Below are 13,644 nucleotides of genomic sequence, written 5' to 3' on the forward strand. Positions count from 1 at the left end.
CCATTGTCGGATGCACTTCTCGTCCGCATCGAATTTCTTGCCCGCCACATGCTTGCCGTGTTTGAGAGCAAAACTCCCAGCCATGTAGCATTAAGGTTCTTGCCCGTTGTGCTAAAATTGCAACACTCGGCAGCAGCACACGAAAGCCACAACTATGGTGAACTATCACTCTACCACAACTCGCGTGCGTCTTACAGCCACGACAGCCACAAAAAGCTGGAGCTGGTGATACCAATGGTGATATGGATATCTCGTGGTGGAGGAAGTTGACAATGATGATACTGATGACCCACGGCCTTGGACGCCATCTGTGGGCGGCACCTGGGGGTTCCTGTGCACGTGTGTGGCCTCTGCGATCAAGCGCGCCGTTGGTTGCTGCCAAAGCTGATCGCTGAGGCCACGGTGCGTGCATTTCAAAGGGTCGTGAAAAGTTTGGGTGCGACCCTTACACGGATCTTTTTTTTTTTTAAATATTTCCTTCCGGAAAACAGGGTGCGGCCCGTACACGGGTGCAGCCCTTACATGCGTTTATACGGTATTGTAGTTACATCAGATCATCATTTCCTTCTATTGTGTCTGCATGTTGGAATTTATTTGCAGAAATTCTGAAAGATAGTGGTGCTCTGATAAGATTGTGCAGAAAAATGAAATGAATGGGGCAGTCCAACGTAGTAGCATGCATTATTATGCATGGATGCATGCGAAAATTGAGAATGTGAGAAGTTGTGGCTCTGTGTTACTTGAACTTGTGAACCGTGCGAAAATTGAGAATGTGAGAAGTTGTGGCTCTGTGTTACTTGAACTTGTGAACTTTCTCTGTTCAAGGTCAAAATTCTACTCTGAACTACTTATGGCCCTTATGACTTATGACCTACTTATGTCAGGGTCGAGATCATTTGCTTGCACTGTAGTAAATGCTCAGCTCTGCTTGTTTACGTGAGATGGTAATGGTTCAAGGTTTTAGCATGACACAATGACACTTAGACCTTTGCCATTTGAATCTTTGTGGCCACACTGGGACACACAGCTTGAGTTAGCACATGTTTATTGCATTCGTTGACTGAGGGCATTTTGCTGTATGTTGGCTGCTATGCAGGTGCTCCAGGCCTATGTGAACAAGCAGCAGGAGCTGAAGCTAGAGCCTCAAGAGGTGAAAGAGGAAGACTGTGATCGTTCCCCGGAGCCAGATGGCAACAATTCAAGTGAAGATGAGGAAGATGATGAGATAGACGACAGCTTAGAAGATGACATGAAGAATCTTGAGAAAGGCCTATCCGAGAATGGCATCTTGAGTGAAGGTGGAGTATCTCAGCGCTTTTGCATGGTTTGAGAGTCACACCTGTGTTGAGCATGAAAAAGAGGCTGGGATAAACCGAAACAGTCATCAGAGGTAGCAGTAATGTACAGTGGATGGCCGATTTGTTGGACTCCCTAGGGACCGCAAAAACGACCGAAAAATCTATTACTCCGAAAAATCATTAGCGTATTGCCAGTATGCCAGAGGAAGAGGTCAGCAGTTATGTGCACATTCTGAAGCTTCTGATAACTAAATCTCTCGGTGCGTCTTGTACACGGACGACGGACGGCAACCGCTTTTACAAGCTTGGCGTACGATGGCTGTACTGCCTTCAGCATGTCACCAGTGAATGCATGGGTTGGGACAAAGTCTGGACGTGAAAGAGAACCTGCTGCTGCGGGAACTGTACTACGTCCGCAGTACAAAGGGCCTGTAATGAGAAGGAAAAGTTGGCGAAACGATAAGAACGCACTAACTGTCGCAGCAAGTGTTCCATCAGCATTGGCCTTCGTAATTAGGCCTAACATTTAAAGCCAAAATCGGTATCGTAACCGACAGTTACTGTATCATTTCGTTTCCTCAAATCGAATTTGCATTTCCTTCATTACAGCACCTCTTTTTATAACTCCCACCTACCTCCCTTCCCTTATGGTGCGGTTCGAGTGTTCACCGAGGTGACAGAGATGGCATGTTCCGTTTCCAGGCTGAGTATGTTGGGTCGTCTTCTTTAGGGTCCTGTTCGCACATAGCAAAAATTGCTCAGTACAACGAAGTTAAGAACAAGTCCGGTGAACAGCTCAATAACCGTTCCAATGTGCGACGAGTGTCCACGCATCATCCCGCGATGTTTCCCCAGATTCTCAAGATTCAACTCCGTGTAAACTTCCCGAACTGATCGCGCACAGTCTGGAGTAAACTTTTGGGCCGCACGGTCCACCGCGGGCGTCAACTTTTTCTTGACGCATTTCTGCCACATTTTTTAATGTAGATCGCGGTGGCATATATTCATCATAGAGAATATATCATTCGGCGCTGCACACCATTTCCTGTTGATTGCATCACATGCGCGGCAAGGATGTTCTGTCACTCTCTATCACTTTTGACTTTCTGACCGCGTGCCCGTTGCAACCGCCATGCATCCTTTGAGTGTTCCGCGGACTCCGTGTTATCTGGGGTGCTGCCGCCTGCGTTGCGGCACCATTCACATACACATTGGCGTCTTGTTTTTCATGTGTTGGTGATGTCGATGCTGTGAGAACTACGGTGGTGTTTGGTTTTGTTCTCGTGACATTCTAAATTGCAAAAAATGCAGCGAGACCCGCACGGGTACAATGGCACCCACTCGGGAGCCACTGCTCATTTTGGCGCCGTGGGTCGAACTATGATTTAGTAACTGCTGTTGACGAAAGCAGTCATTGCGTTTGGTCCGCAGAAGAGTCTGCACATTGTGGGTACCGATCATGCAACTGTATGTTAACTGAATTCTATTGGTGTTGCATATGTTAGCATGGACAAGAGAAGGCCATTGCTTTATAATGGTTTGCTTTCATGTGTTGCACGTGCCCGTTGCAACCGCCGTGCATCCTTTGAGTGTTCCGCGGACTCCATGTTATCTGGGGTGCTGCCGCCTGCGTTGCGGCACCATTCACATACACATTGGCGTCTTGTTTTTTATGTGTTGGTGATGTCGATGCTGTGAGAACTACGGTGGTGTTTGGTTTTGTTCTCGTGACATTCTAAATTGCAAAAAATGCAGCGAGACCCGCACGGGTACAATGGCACCCACTCGGGAGCCACTGCTCATTTTGGCGCCGTGGGTCGAACTATGATTTAGTAACTGCTGTTGACGAAAGCAGTCATTGCGTTTGGTCCGCAGAAGAGTCTGCACATTGTGGGTACCGATCATGCAACTGTATGTTAACTGAATTCTATTGGTGTTGCATATGTTAGCATGGACAAGAGAAGGCCATTGCTTTATAATGGTTTGCTTTCATGTGTTGCACGTGCCCGTTGCAACCGCCGTGCATCCTTTGAGTGTTCCGCGGACTCCGTGTTATCTGGGGTGCTGCCGCCTGCGTTGCGGCACCATTCACATACACATTGGCGTCTTGCTTTTTATGTGTTGGTGATGTCGATGCTGTGAGAACTACGGTGGTGTTTGGTTTTGTTCTCGTGACATTCTAAATTGCAAAAAATGCAGCGAGACCCGCACGGGTACAATGGCACCCACTCGGGAGCCACTGCTCATTTTGGCGCCGTGGGTCGAACTATGATTTAGTAACTGCTGTTGACGAAAGCAGTCATTGCGTTTGGTCCGCAGAAGAGTCTGCACATTGTGGGTACCGATCATGCAACTGTATGTTAACTGAATTCTATTGGTGTTGCATATGTTAGCATGGACAAGAGAAGGCCATTGCTTTATAATGGTTTGCTTTCATGTGTTTACGTAAATATAAACAATTGTTTTTTGCAGTTATCTACAATTTTAAGATACGTCATGCATGCATTAAATTGCATGCACTCAGTGTGCACAGAATGATCCTTCTGTATGGCGTGAACAGTACGCAGGAATGATGCACAAAATGATGCACAAAATGATGTATTGAAAATTGTAAGCTGCGCCGTTTGAAATAAACTTGACATCTCTGATGTGTCAACACCACATTACCTGTATTGTATGGAATGCTGTATCATAGATTGTTGAGAGAAAACTGACACCAACCAATATTTTAACTTTGCCCAACGTTTCGGGACCAAAATATTTGTTGGCGCCAGTTTTCTCTCAACTATCTCAAGCGTCCAAGCAGACGGACTTCCGTCGAAGATGTTTTCGCTGTATCATTGACATACAGTATATTTTGGGAAATATCTCTTGGACTGAAAGTCACTGGAAGGATGTACATGTCAATAAAACCATGGAAAATATGTTCTCTGTTCTTCATACATTGACCCAGCGCTGTGGGGGCCATTGTTGACCAGCAGCGCAACCAGTCTTAACATGCCACAGTAACAAAGGAATGGTGTGCGAGAACCCAAGTGCGATGTCGGCACGTTGTCTGTGAACGGCTACCAACATGCACCGGTGATGCACAGTCTTCAGCACGGGAACTATGCTCATGTCTAGTGGCTTGTCTTGCTCGTCACGCTCAGTAGCCGAAGGACGTGGTTCCTGTAGTCGGGCAAGGCGGCCACTAGGGCGCCATACAGTTGAGCTCCAGCATGACCTTCCTATCTTTTTTCTCAATGTCATGGTACAAATTCTCGACCAGCCACTGGACGAACAAGTAGTATGTCATCCCAATGCTCCATAATCTTACCACTTATGGGCACACTCGTGGAATAATAAAAAAAAGGCACATCATTCAGGCCCTTCTGTCATGCCTGCAGCGTACGAGAACATAGCTTCCAGAGCTACAGTGAAACTCAAAACCCGTGTACTGTGCGATGTCGGTGCACGTTAAAGAACCCCAGGTGGACGAAATTTCCGGAGTCCTTCAGCCGCCGCGGTGGCTCAGTGGTTATGGTGCTCGGCTGCTGACCCGAAAGACGCGGGTTCGAACCCGGCTGCGGCGGTTGAATTTCTTTGGAGGAGAAATTCTAGAGGCCTGTGTACTGTGCGATGTCAGCGCACGTTAAAGAACCCCAGGTGGTCGAAATTTCCGGAGCCCTCCACCACGGCGTCTCATAGCCTTAGTCGCTTTGGGACGTTAAACCCCATAAACCAAACCAAACCATCCAGAGCCCTTCACTACAGTGTCCCTCATAGCCCGAGTTGCTTTGGGACATTAAACCCCCATAAACCAAACTCAAACCCCTCAATTATGAAACCGCCGGGGAAGAAAAACTTTTTTGTTCTCTTGAGAATTTCGCTGTTGCAAAAATGGACAAATAAGCACACCCATTACTTTCCAGAACCAAAATTTAATGAAAAAAGTCGAGTATTTTGCTCAGCTTCACATTGCTGTGCAGGAGCTTCACGACTCTGGTTTCCCAGCTTGATAAGCTATGCTTAGCTTCATCGTCGTGGTTGCTGTTGTGCCATAGAGGTGGCCCCGTTGCGCTCGCCACCCGTTTCGTGACTGAGCGTTGCCAGCTCTCTTAGCGGTAGCGAAGACTCCGAGTCGGGCGTCGGTGAGACTAAGAAAACGCTTTATACATTATATACAGGGCATAATATAGTTCAACATCGGCACGGGGGCCGAGAGCTACACAACGCGACTGTTCTCGCACAGCGATGATCAGCGAGACACCAGCACGTCACACCATCCGACTCCACTCGTGAGCAGCACTTGACTCACGGTGGGTCGGTCACTCACTTCCCAAGCTGCAGCGGTGGGGCTTATATAGCCTGAGGAACGGTGGCCCCTCAGAACTGGCCAATCCAAAGGCAGCACTCGACGGCAGTCCGAAAGGACCAACCAGCGACCGCGCGGGCCAACCGCTTCAAATTTTGCCGCGCGCGGTGGCGTCCGGGGGAGAAGGAAAACGGCGCCTCGCTGTCTGGCACCTTGCGACAGGTCCAGGCGTGTTGCTTGCAGATGCTTCTCCTTAGGACTGCACTGCCGTATGGCGCAGCATCGTGGCTTGTCAGGGAGCCTTAGGGCGCGTGCCTTGCGGCACAGTACCAGGGCTTGTCAAAAGGACGCTCGTTGGAGAAAGTTTGCGGCCGGCAGAATTGGAATCCGGGCGGGTTTCCCGGCATTACATTGCCGAGGAAAGCCCGGATAACATCGAAAGCATCGAGCACATCACGCGAGATTACTTGCCTTCCTTGTGCTTGGTTTTCGCCATCCTCGTCATCACTCCTCATTTCCTTTGCGCACACTGTCGATAATAGCGTCGTTGCTGAATTCCTTGTGCATGATCAAGTCAGCGTCCGCACACGAAAATCATCCAGTTCAACAGCATCTGGCACCATTTCATCGACACTGCGAAGTGCGTCCCGTGCTTCAGTCAGTGGCTGCAGATCTTCACGGCTTGCATGAACACTTTCTTCCGGTTCTGCCAAGGTGTGCTGACCAGCCGCGAAACCGGCATGCCTGAAGCAGTTCTGGACAAGGGCGGCTGAAGTAGTAACCCACACCCCGGCAAGCATCTCCAGCGCCATGAAACGATCAATTTCCGTCGATCGCTTCATTTCGATCTTTAACAACATCTGCCGGATGAGTCTCCCCAGGTACGCAGACTTGACACTCTTAATAACCCCTTGGTCAAGAGGTTGGATAATGGATGTGCAGTTCAGAGGAAAAAAAAGCAAGCGGATGCTCGTCAGGACAATGTCTTCGGTATTGTGGGCACTGCAGTTATCCATAAAAAGGCAGACGGATCTGCCCTGCTTCCGCATATTCGCATCAAAGGCTTCCAGCCAGCTGGAGAATATTGTGCGCATCCAAGCTTTCTGGTTAGCCGTGTACTCGACCCTTCAGTTACCTTTAAAGCACCATGGCGTCTTGCTCCGGCCGATCACGAGGAGGGGACGCTTGTTGGATCCATCCATGTTTGAGCTAAAAAAAATGGTCATTTGCTTTTTACTCTGATCTTGCCGCCATAGCATTTTTGTCCATTTAGGTTGAGCGTTTTCAATGACATTTCGTAGAAAAAGCCAGTTTCATCCGCATTATAAATTTTGGAGTGCTCGTATTTAGTCTATTATGCTTTCGTAACTTTCCTGCATCCGGGACAATGCTGCTTCAGCGTCGACGCTTGCAGACTCTCCCGACGACACCTTGGAAACGATGCAGTGCCGTGCTTTAAATCAGCTTAGCCATCCGGCTCTTGCCTTAAAGTTGTTGTGCCCCAGAATGCATGTGAAGTCAATACCTTCTGCTGCAGAAGGCTTCAAGACAGGCATCTTGTTCGCTCTCTTGTCCAGGAGCCACTGGAATATGGCTTTGTCGACGTTTTGCGCGCCATTCTGAAGTGCCGCCGTGATGTTGTTCTTGGATTTCAGAATCGTAGAAAGTGAGCTGCACGAGATACTGAATTCCTCTGCAATGTCCAACTTCTCTCTGCCTTTTGCAGCTTCGGCGATGATTGCAGGCTTTTTCTGCAGTGTCAAAAACTTGTGCTCTTTAACAGGAGGCGCCATATTTCTGACAGGCCAAGCAAGTCACAGGCGAATTCGGCGTGCACGAGGCGGACGGCAAGATCAGTGAGATAGCGTGGTCGGCGGGGTAGGGAAAAAAAAAAGAAGCGCTCATTGCTCTGCGTAGACGCTTCACCGGTTGGCCAGTGGTGTCTGCATGCGAAACGTCACGCGTGTGTGTAGTAGCCAACAGACGGTCAGCAAAAAGCTACTTTCAGTGGGCAAAAAAAATAAAAAAAATCTGTTCCTATCATTATCATTACCAAGCCGACAAAGTAAACAGCAGTGGCCGGGCTGGTGCTTGTTGGCAGAAATGAACGGGCTCGACTTGTCAGATGAGTGTGCTGCTGCAGTTTTGCCACTTCTCTGTTCCCAACTGGCTGATGTGGCAAAAAAATGTTGCAGATCACTAACTGAAACCTTCGTTAATGCGGGACTGCTTTTTAAAAACTTCGCTTTTGAGAGGGGGCGAATGCATTGAACTCTGGAATTTCACCAGGGGTGCAAGAATTTTTCATTGGCACGAGAATTTCGTTCTTGAGGGCTTTCGCTATTGAGGGGCTCAACTGTACTTTCAAATCTTCCCGATGACAACCAGCAGCTGTTGGTCGGTGCCGTCCATGCTTGTGAAGAGAACGATGGTAACGTGGTGCTTACTGCACTTGACGCCAGTGCTCGGTACCACCTTTCAAGACATGCATCTTTGACAGCCACATTTGGTAAAATGTTTTTTCGGCATTTCGTAAATCCCATATTTTTTATTGAGTTTTGCTTTGAAAGGTGAAAGGGTGTGTCACAAAGACTTGGAGAAGCTCGTCACCATCAAAGGAGGAGTAGCTTTCAACTTTAGGCCAGAGTTTACATCGCCTACTCTTTCACTCTGAGTTGTGCAACAGTTATTTTTTGCATCTGAGTTGAAATGCCATTGCCGTAATAGATATTTTGAAGGTAGCATTGCCCTCGTTTATTATAAGCGAGCGTTCGTTACACCTGCGGCCATTATAACTGGGCTCGACTGTACTATATAAGTACTCAAGGAATTTTATACATGAAATTAAATGAAATATTCAGAATCAGCACACAAAAAATACATGTTCATTCAGATGTCGTAATTACAACTTCAGTAATAATACATTTTTTATTGTGAGCCTTTTCCTTTCTTATATTCCCTAAAATGAGTTCAGCCTGAAACCATAACCTCTGTGCACTTGCACAGACCTTTCCAGTAAAACACGGTGCAGATTCTCAGGCATGGCGTAATTTGGGCAGTCAAGCATATATCACCTTGAAGTCTTTCATTACTGCACGAAAAAAGGCAGTTTTTGAGTGGTGCTGAAAAATTGATTCAGCCTTAAATTTAGACATATCAGTGAATTGTAGCATATCAAAATAGTTAACTCCTTTATAGCAGAAAAGCTCCAGAGAGGAGTTTTTGTCAGGTATGAGAGGTCTCTTATAAGCATGTTTTCATTATTTATTGATCTCTTGCTGTGTTTATGTTGTCTCTCAGTGGCTGGGAGTTTCGTAAAAGAAGTTTATAACTTGTTATGCAACTTTATGAGCTGAAAAAGTTGCTGTTTACTTTAGTCTGATTGGCATATGTCAAGATACTCTATGCCTTCTACTCGGTGGTGGTCCCAGAGATTGGCTCTAGGGTGGGTGGACGGAGTTCTATATATCAAAGAAAAAACAAACGTTTTTTTATTTACATTTTATTTCTACAGCAATTTCTGTGCACTTTGTTGCTGAAAAATAAATGGCGAACGATATAGATGTTATACCATAACTCATGTTTTGAATGTTACCGGTTGCGTGAGCAATATTAATTTCAATACTAGGGGAAGACAGGTCGTCAGCTAAGATACCGCCACAGCGTGTCCAGGAAGGTCAAAGCATCTGTCTGGGCATTTCACGAGCCAGATTAGCGACCTTCATTACTCGGTTCGGGGAAGGGGCTTCATTCCGCCCTCGGTCCCCTCAGACAAGGCGGCTGGTCGGCGCTCCTTGTCAAGCCAACAGAAGGGATTATCCCCCCACTGGCATCATTGTGTCCCATGGTGGGGTAAAGACATGAATGGGTGGCTCCTTGCTGCCCCTGTGAGGTTAGGCTTTGGGGGGGCCACTGCTGGACTAGGACTGCCACTGCTTCTACTGCACTGCAGCTCCACCTGTTGACAGTCTGTGTTTACACTGATTTGCTGCAGAAAAGTAGTGAAGCAATGCACTCAGCCGTCGGTAACTTGAAGTCATAAAAGGAAACTAAAAACTTGGATGATGTTTAACCTACCCTTAACAGTAGAACAATGTGGTATGATTAGAGATTCCTTCCATCCAACTCCTTTTTCGTAGATTCATAGATCCCAGGGAGTCCTCATACCCCTCGTGACACAGTGGTGCAGCTGTTAAGTGATGTGCTACTGCCCCTGCAAATGGTTGTTTCAATGGTTGATGTGGGGGGAGGCTTGTTCTCCCTGAGCTCCCCGAAGGCTCATTTTTGCTCAGATAGTTGTTTGGGAGGCTGTCAGTCTCTTGACCAATAAGCTGATGCGCAGTGCCACGGTGGGCTGATGGCAACTGCATTGAATTTATTGAAATTAGTTTCATTGAATTTATTTAAATTAGTTTCATTGCCACTTGCCGTGTTGGGCTAGTTGCCCACCGTGGCAGGTGAGCCACCTGTTTCTTCGTGACAGGGGCGGACGGACGCCGGCTTTTCTCATGAACAGGACCTCAAATGCTATCGCATTAATATTTTGAAATACATTGAGTTCTGAGATGAGTAAAGTACTGAAATTTTTTTGGTTTATTGATCGTGAATTCTAAAATGTGAGCCTTCTGTCTGGCATTAATTTGTAGAGCAAAGAGCTCTGTGTAGCTGCACTGCAGCGCATGAAACACTGGCAACAAAGAGCACGCCTGCTTTGAGCGTGCATTTGCATTGATAAGATGGTGGCAGCCGTCGCTCTGTGAGGAGGGAAGGGATGGATTGGAGGCGTGCTTCTTCCCGCTTGTCCCCTCCTTAGGTTAGCTTGCCTGTTGTTGCCTTAGGGAATGGACTTTCCTCACATCCCGCTGTAAGTTCTCTAAGGTCTGTACTGTAAATTCGCTCAGCTTCGAAGCCGGGAGTGGAAGCGATATAACCTGGAGCGGATATATCATATTTACTGGAGGAATGAACCCACCCCCACCTTTTTCGGTGAGAATTTACTTTTTTTTAAGCATTAGGTTTTCTTGGTGCATTCCGCAGTTTTGCACCATCCGCAGCACAGACCTTGGCAGCACGCCAAGATCCGAGAGCTGATAACATCATGGCCCGTTCTTTTGATGAGAGCTCCTGCGGTGGAGGCACACTGGGGGAACTTGGCAGTGCCAAGATGCTGTGTGCCCTCGAAGGACTGCTGGTGACGGCGACTTGCTTGGAGCACTGCTGCATGCCCGGTTGCACAAGTGTATGTTGCACCCGAAAAGTATGAGGCCGGCACGATGAAAGAAGTGATTAGTTTACTGGCCGGAGTGTTAGAATGTAAGGCGGCGTGCCCAAGAGAGGCGCGTGCCACTGGCACGAGAGTCGAGCTCCATTCGGCGGAACTTCGGCGTCGTCTTCATCGGCGGCTGGTACTGCTCCTACCGCGTGAGGCCGCTGCTACTGCTACAGTAGGCCCCCCCGCTAGTGAAGGAGTCCGGTGAAGCTGGGGGCCGGAACGATACCTTCCGCTGCTGAGGGGTAGCAGGGAAAGATGGTGGAGGAGGGCAGGTGGGCGGTTGGGGCTGTTGGGACTGGGGCATCCCACCTCTGCCACCACTGTTGGGTCTGGGAGTCCGAGCCAGGAAACGGTCGAGGCGACGGTGAGTCAGACGACTTTTATGTACAGTATGTACAAGGGCTTTTACATGATACAAGGGCCAAGAGCACCACGAGCTAGCACAAAGAAGATGGGCGGCCCCGGCGGCGAGCGTAGCTCCGGCGTGACGGCTCTTCTGCTGCCCGTCTGCTGCGCGGGCTCAGCGCGGCTCCGCTTTTAAAGCCGCTGGTAACGGTTACGGCAGCCAGCCGTTCAAATCCTCCAATCAGGTCACGGCACTGGCCACCGTTCAAATTAGACCAATGGTCGAGAGCCGGCGAGCGTCGGAGGAGTTCGCACCGACGGAGAGGAGGGGAGGAGAAGGGTCCGTGTCGGCGCCGCGGTGGCGGGATGAGTCACGCTGCACGTCGCGACATGTCCGAGAGTCTGGGCCTGCTTTGAGCGACGGCGGGCGCGCAGCGCTTGTTTCCAGAGAGGCCAGCCAACGAAATGGGAGCTCCGGCACTACAGCACCACCGCCGCCAGACAATGCGCCACGAAGACGAGCTACTTCCGCGTGGCTCGGATGCGGGGCGCGCTGGTACGCCAGGCTCCTCCAAGTTCTCGTCCGGTGTTCAGCCGCAAGTAGCTCCAGGCTCCTTTCCGAGAACAGGTCCCGCTCGGCAGGACAGGATCACTGCTCCGCAGCTTTGTCGCCCAGGTGACTGGATCAGCTTCGCTCGGTCCTTCGGAAGAGCTTGCTTCTCAGCATCGGTCGTTGATCGTTCTGCATGTTGCGAAGAACCGACCGACAACAGGCAACACCCAATACGAGCAAGTGCCCTCTGTCACCCGTCAATACGCCAGACTTAAAGGTCACAAAACTCCGCTAGCAATAGTTCTGTCCCCTTTTCGCTCCCTCTTCAACAAGAGACACATGTGGGATACCAGAACTCTTAAAATAATAAACTCAAACAAAGTCAAACACATGAAACACTCGGAATGAAATGAATGCAAAATAAATTCGCTCTCTTGAGATCACTCGGCCAGAAACACTCAGCTGAGGCCACAAATGAGGATATAAATTTTTCCCCGATCTGCGAGCGAACTTAACAGCGGTTCGCGAAGAGACAAAATGCAGGTCACGAGGAGGGGAAGGCAGCCTTGCTTAGAACACACGGCTTAGTGCGTCTACGCCAGCGTTTAACTCGGTTAAACGACACCCGCTACCGCGGAAGCTAATGACTCTGCCTCTTTCGCTGTAGCTGCGCTTTTCTCTCTCTCTCTACTACCGTGGGAGCTAATGTCTCTGCCTCTTTCGCGGTAGACGCGCTTTTCGTTCTCTCTGTACTTGTCTTTCCAGTTTCTACGGGCGGTACAGTACGAGAATGATTCGCTTTCACTGACTTGCGACTTGTCCCTTTCTTTGTCCGGCGAACTTAACAGCGGTTCGCGAAGAGACAAAATGCAGGTCACGAGGAGGGGAAGGCGCTTTTCGTTCTCTCTGTACTTGTCTTTCCAGTTTCTACGGGCGGTACAGTACGAGAATTATTCGCTTTCACTGACTTGCGACTTGTCCCTTTCTTTGTCCGGCGAACTTAACAGCGGTTCGCGAAGAGACAAAATGCAGGTCACGAGGAGGGGAAGGCGCTTTTCGTTCTCTCTGTACTTGTCTTTCCAGTTTCTACGGGCGGTACAGTACGAGAATGATTCGCTTTCACTGACTTGCGACTTGTCCCTTTCTTTGTCCGGCGAACTTAACAGCGGTTCGCGAAGAGACAAAATGCAGGTCACGAGGAGGGGAAGGCGCTTTTCGTTCTCTCTGTACTTGTCTTTCCAGTTTCTACGGGCGGTACAGTACGAGAATGATTCGCTTTCACTGACTTGCGACTTGTCCCTTTCTTTGTCCGGCGAACTTAACAGCGGTTCGCGAAGAGACAAAATGCAGGTCACGAGGAGGGGAAGGCGCTTTTCGTTCTCTCTGTACTTGTCTTTCCAGTTTCTACGGGCGGTACAGTACGAGAATGATTCGCTTTCACTGACTTGCGACTTGTCCCTTTCTTTGTCCGGCGAACTTAACAGCGGTTCGCGAAGAGACAAAATGCAGGTCACGAGGAGGGGAAGGCGCTTTTCGTTCTCTCTGTACTTGTCTTTCCAGTTTCTACGGGCGGTACAGTACGAGAATGATTCGCTTTCACTGACTTGCGACTTGTCCCTTTCTTTGTCCGGCGAACTTAACAGCGGTTCGCGAAGAGACAAAATGCAGGTCACGAGGAGGGGAAGGCGCTTTTCGTTCTCTCTGTACTTGTCTTTCCAGTTTCTACGGGCGGTACAGTACGAGAATGATTCGCTTTCACTGACTTGCGACTTGTCCCTTTCTTTGCGCTTCGCGCGCCAGTCGCGACGTCCCATAGAGAGTGCGCAACGCTTCCGGTGGGACCTTCCTTTCTTTTTCTTTTGTTTCTGGCGGCAAGTGAGAC

General features: G+C 49.0%; 1 protein-coding gene across 4 annotated transcripts in view; it reads left to right on the forward strand.

Annotated features, from left to right (window-relative positions):
* LOC149354945 (death domain-associated protein 6-like) overlaps nucleotides 1–13,644 on the forward strand; it is a 104,963-nt gene that overhangs the window by 66,304 nt on the left and 25,015 nt on the right. For 3 of the 4 annotated variants that reach the window (XM_089583554.1, XM_089583553.1, XM_089583555.1), the window contains one exon: nucleotides 1,097–1,298. In XM_089583554.1, coding sequence (XP_089439680.1) covers nucleotides 1,097–1,298 — 202 coding nt within the window. Of the gene's footprint in view, nucleotides 1–1,096; nucleotides 3,962–13,644 lie in introns of those variants that run through there. The other variant, XM_089583556.1, reaches the window with a different exon arrangement.

This window comes from Amblyomma mixtum, chromosome 3 (genome assembly GCF_055824585.1).
Source record: "Amblyomma mixtum isolate Tamu chromosome 3, ASM5582458v1, whole genome shotgun sequence".
Lineage (NCBI taxonomy): Eukaryota > Metazoa > Arthropoda > Arachnida > Ixodida > Ixodidae > Amblyomma > Amblyomma mixtum.